This window comes from Pterocles gutturalis, unplaced genomic scaffold (genome assembly GCF_000699245.1).
Source record: "Pterocles gutturalis isolate BGI_N339 unplaced genomic scaffold, ASM69924v1 scaffold21897, whole genome shotgun sequence".
NCBI classification, from domain to species: Eukaryota; Metazoa; Chordata; class Aves; order Pterocliformes; family Pteroclidae; genus Pterocles; species Pterocles gutturalis.
Window position 1 is genome coordinate 26,803 of NW_010115968.1, and position 4,423 is coordinate 31,225.

Consider the following 4,423-nt stretch of genomic DNA (forward strand, 5'->3'; position numbering starts at 1 on the left):
GGGGGGGTTCAGGGTTGTGCTGATGGCAAAGATTTTCTGAATCAGGCTTCCTGGGCTAACTGAGGGTGTCCTGCCATAATATATGGCCATGGAGCAGGGATTAGCACCCCCGGGAATGGCATGGGCTCACTAAATATCTTTCAGCCCACAGGATGGACTGGTTCTCTCCTTCATCCAAGGGGCTGAAGGGTTGGGATACAGCATCTCCCCTGTGGGGATGCAACACAGGCAGGAACGAATGGGAAATAAAGATGCAAAGCTGCTGGTTTTGTTAAATGGAGGACATGAGTAACAGGGGCTGGGAGACAGAGGGAGAGGTGCAGGGTCATGGTAGAGCCAGACTGCTGTGTGACCGATGGAGAGGGACAGAAATGCTTACGGGACTCTTTTGCCTCCTGCAGCCCAGTCGGAGACAGTGATCACAGTGAACCAGGGGCTGAGAGGTGGCAAGGTTATTGAGCTAAAGAAGACAGTGGACCAGGCTGTGCAGCAGTGCCCAGGAGTGAAACGAGTTCTGGTTTCCATGCGGACTGACAGCAAGGTTCCCATGACAGCCCTGGATGTGCCACTGGAGGAGGTGAGAGGCTGCCTGGTGCTACTGATGCTTCCCCTGGGCAATGTGTCCACTCTGGGACCAGAATCGGGGGTTGCAGAGGGGGTCCTGGCTGGCCATGACACGATAACGGAACATTGCCCCACAGCAGCAGTGGCAGCTGGAGCTGCACACAAGTTTAGGAGAGTCCCGGGAGCCATCAGGAGAGTGACTGGTGGCTCTTCCCGCAGCACTAGCCCTGTGCTGTCAGGGGCAGGCAGTGCAAACCAGGGCTCGTGGCAGGGTGGACCAGGGGCTAGAAACAACCCAGACATGGGCTGACACTGTGAACCCAGCCTTGGATTGCCACTGCCCTGTCAAACACCACTCTGCTGGCAGACCTGGCACCCACTGTGAGCACTGCTGGCAGCTTGTGTCAGAGGAAGCAGGCAGGGAGGTTGCTCGTGTGCCTGTTATTTATGGCATGCAGGATGGCTGGGCTGCCAGCATGAAGCACTGTTTCTGAAGAGGTGAGCCTCTGCAATGCATTTCTGTCAGCTCCCTGGAGCTGCACAGATGTCTCCCTGCCTCCGCTCATCCCATCTGCAAGCAATTAGTGCTAGAAAGGCTTCCTGGAAGACTTCTGTGCTGGTCAGAGCAGCAGCAGTGTAAAAATAGCTGCCTCTTACTCAGCAGGTCTTTTCTGGCTGAGGAGAGTGTTTGCCAGCTCAGCAAGGGAAAACAGAGTTCAGATTGGTGAGCAAGGGGAGGGGAGGCACAGGAGGATGGAGTGGGGGGAGCAGGGTGGTGCAGGTGCTTGGAGGGAGGCTTGGGGGACAGGTGCGCAAGCAGGTGTGGGGGCAACACGTGGAAGCCTGTGACACCCCAAAAGAGAACTGCTGTGCTCTCTCCTGCAGGAGATGATGAAAGAGGATGTGTGCTGTGAGCCTGCTGCCATGGACAGTGAAGACATGTTGTTCCTTCTCTACACCTCAGGCAGTACCGGCAAACCCAAGGGTCTGGTTCATTCCCAAGCTGGTTACTTGCTGTTTGCTGCTCTCACACACAAGGTAACGGATCCCAGCCCCAGTGTGTTCATGAGCCAGCAGTTCATAGGCAGTGTAGGGGATAGATGTGCTTGCCTCGTGCCACAAGTTCATCTTTCTCCAGACCAAAGTCTCTGGGAAGCCCTCCTAGGGCTTCAGCCCAGTAGAGTACATCTGCAAAGAGGCAGTGCGGGAAGAGCAACACGTGTCCAGAGCAGGGCTTCTCAAACACGTACTCCTCTGAGCTACCTTCTTGCCTCTTGTCTTTCTTTCACTGTCCTATCCTAGACTGAATCACTGGGTGGGATGCTCAGCCTTGCAAGGGTAATTTTACATTACTGAGTGAGGAGGAAGAAGACAATTTTCTCCTGAAACCTCTGGCTTGCTTTCCCTAACTGTAACTATTCCAAGTCAGGTGGGAGATTGAAGGCAGTGCTTCTGGGAGGGGCACATTTGAGGATATCTGTAAAAGCTGGTGAGGGCTGTCAAGAGAAAGGCTCTATACCTGAAGAGTGTGGGTCATCTTTGGGGAGAGGAAAGCCTTTAAGCCCTAGCACGCCCAAAGCAAACTCTAACAGAGCTGGATAGAATTGCACTGAGCACAGTGTGGAGCAGCACGTGACCGCAGGAGGGGTTGCAAGGGACATTTCCTAAGACATTATATGGAGTCCTCTGGAAGAGAGAGTTCCTCCCTGAACAGTCCCATAGCTTTGGTCTGACTGAAGTGTGTGTGACTGAAGTTCCTGTAGTGCCTCAGGCCACGCGCCGTATGAGACAGCAAGCTCAGGGCTGGCTGGGTCTTCTCTGTCAGCTGTGACTGCTGGAGGCCAGACCTCCTGGCGTGTGTGCAGGGGTGTGTGGAAGCCCTTGGTTTTGCTGTGGGCTAAGCTGTCTGTACAGCTGTGCCCTGCATGATATGTGACCCTCTTGAGTCCCCTTGCATTGCACGGTTGTCCCAATGGCAGTTGGCATCTACTCAGCAAAAAAAACCCCAATGCATCAGAGCTGGTTTGTGAGAGTGGGGGCTGTCATCTCAGGATGGCAATGCAGGGAGTGAGCAGCATGTGGCCACATTAGTACTCAGGAGAGCTGGAAACTGTGACACAGGGCTGGCATGCTCAGATCTCTCAGATGGGGCAGACCGCTGCTACCAGAAGTCACGGCTCAGTTAAAAAGAGGGGAAGTTTCCATTACAAGCACCCTGGAGCACTTGAGGCCTCGGAGTCCCCAGCTGGCAGCCTGCAGGCTGCAGGAAGAGACGGGAAGGTCTGACTCAGCAGATGCCAGAGCAGAACTCGAGAAGCAATGGGCTAAGGGAAAACCAGCCCCTGGGGAGCTTTCCTGCTGCTGAGTAAGGGAAACGAAGGAGAGTGCTTGAGGAAGCTGCATGTGCTGCTGCCAGTTCTGCCTTGCACAGGACAGGCTTCATTCCCCCATACCCCAGCCTTGTAGCCAAGGGTCTCCTGAGGAATAAACGGGGCAACAGGAAGAAGAGCTTGTTCTGCTTTCTGCCTGCCTGCAGGCGCAGGGCTGCACTCACCCAGCTGTGGCAGAGAGGTGCCAACTCCTGTGGGCAAGTTGGGGCGGCTCTGGGCTGAGGCATCTCATGGTCTCTCTGCTTGCTGCCTCAGTGCTCCCACTCTGCGCTCCTTGGTGAGCTCACGGTTTTCCTGAGTGTTTAGTGTGTTTGGAGCCCAGCAGTGCCTGAGGGTGGCTTGTGGGAGTCCTCCATGGCATTACTTAAAATTCCTCTCCTTCCATGTGGTCATGTAGGTGTGGATGGACCATCCTTGTCCTAAAAGTTCTCCAGATTTGATGCTACAAGATACTTGGACCAGCCTTGTCTAGACAGCAGAAGGAAGGAAAGGCTGTAGCTCTCCCCCTCAGAAAAGAGAAAATTTGGCTGTGTTTTTGTGGTTTTTTAAAGAGTGTCTCTCCTCCTCCAGCATCATCAAGCACCTGACATTTTCTTTTTTCTGATAATGTTTAAAAGAACTGTCTGCAGGAAGAAGGTGTCACTAGTTGGGTAATGGAAAGGCAGAAAGATGCAATAATGCTGGAGCTGAGAAAGGGTACACTGCTCCTGGCTGTCCCCCGTGACAGGAGGCAGGCCCAGGCTGTACCCCTCATTGCCTCTCCTCTCTTGCACAGTATGTGTTCGACTACCAGGACAGGGACATCTTTGGCTGTGTGGCAGACATTGGCTGGATCACAGGACACACCTATGTGGTTTATGGCCCCCTCTGCAACGGTGGCACCACAGTCCTCTTTGAGAGCACTCCCACCCATCCCAACCCTGGTAAGTCTCAGGGGAGCAGGGACATGCCACAGCCACCCTGGGAGACCTGCGGCAGGCAGGGAGCTTGCAGCTTAATGCTAATTCACAGGCAGCAATGGCTTTGCTGCTTCAGGAGCAGACACAGGCTGTGTCCAGTAGAGCACTGTGAGGGGAAGAGTCTTCTCTGGTTAAGAAGCCACTCCTGCTTCCCCAGGGGTGAAGCTGTTTCTCCCTGTCCCTCCCTGCAGCAGGGAGAGGAGCAGAGCTAGGTGATGTGGAGGAAAAGGTGCTGCTGCTGCTCCTGGACTGCTGTAGTCCTTCCCAGCATGGGGTTAGCTTGGCTGAGGGTCCAGGCACTGGTGGAGAGTCCTTGCTCTCACCTGCTCTCCTTCTGTCTTGGTCTCAGGCTGGGAGTACCTGTCTGGATGGTTACTGGCCCTGTTTCCATTCCAGGCCGCTACTGGGAAACAGTGGAGAGGTTAAAAATTAACCAGTTCTACGGGGCACCCACTGCCATCCGCCTGCTCCTGAGATACGGCGATGAATGGGTGAAGAAATATGACCGCT

At 54.5% G+C, this 4,423-nt stretch overlaps 1 protein-coding gene across 1 annotated transcript in view; it reads left to right on the forward strand.

Moving 5' to 3' along the window:
* LOC104463152 (acetyl-coenzyme A synthetase 2-like, mitochondrial) overlaps positions 1-4,423 on the forward strand; it is an 11,281-nt gene that overhangs the window by 3,240 nt on the left and 3,618 nt on the right. The window contains 4 exon segments of the mRNA XM_010075370.1: positions 402-577; positions 1,450-1,602; positions 3,730-3,877; positions 4,310-4,422. Of these exon segments, the coding sequence (XP_010073672.1) occupies positions 402-577; positions 1,450-1,602; positions 3,730-3,877; positions 4,310-4,422 (590 nt within the window).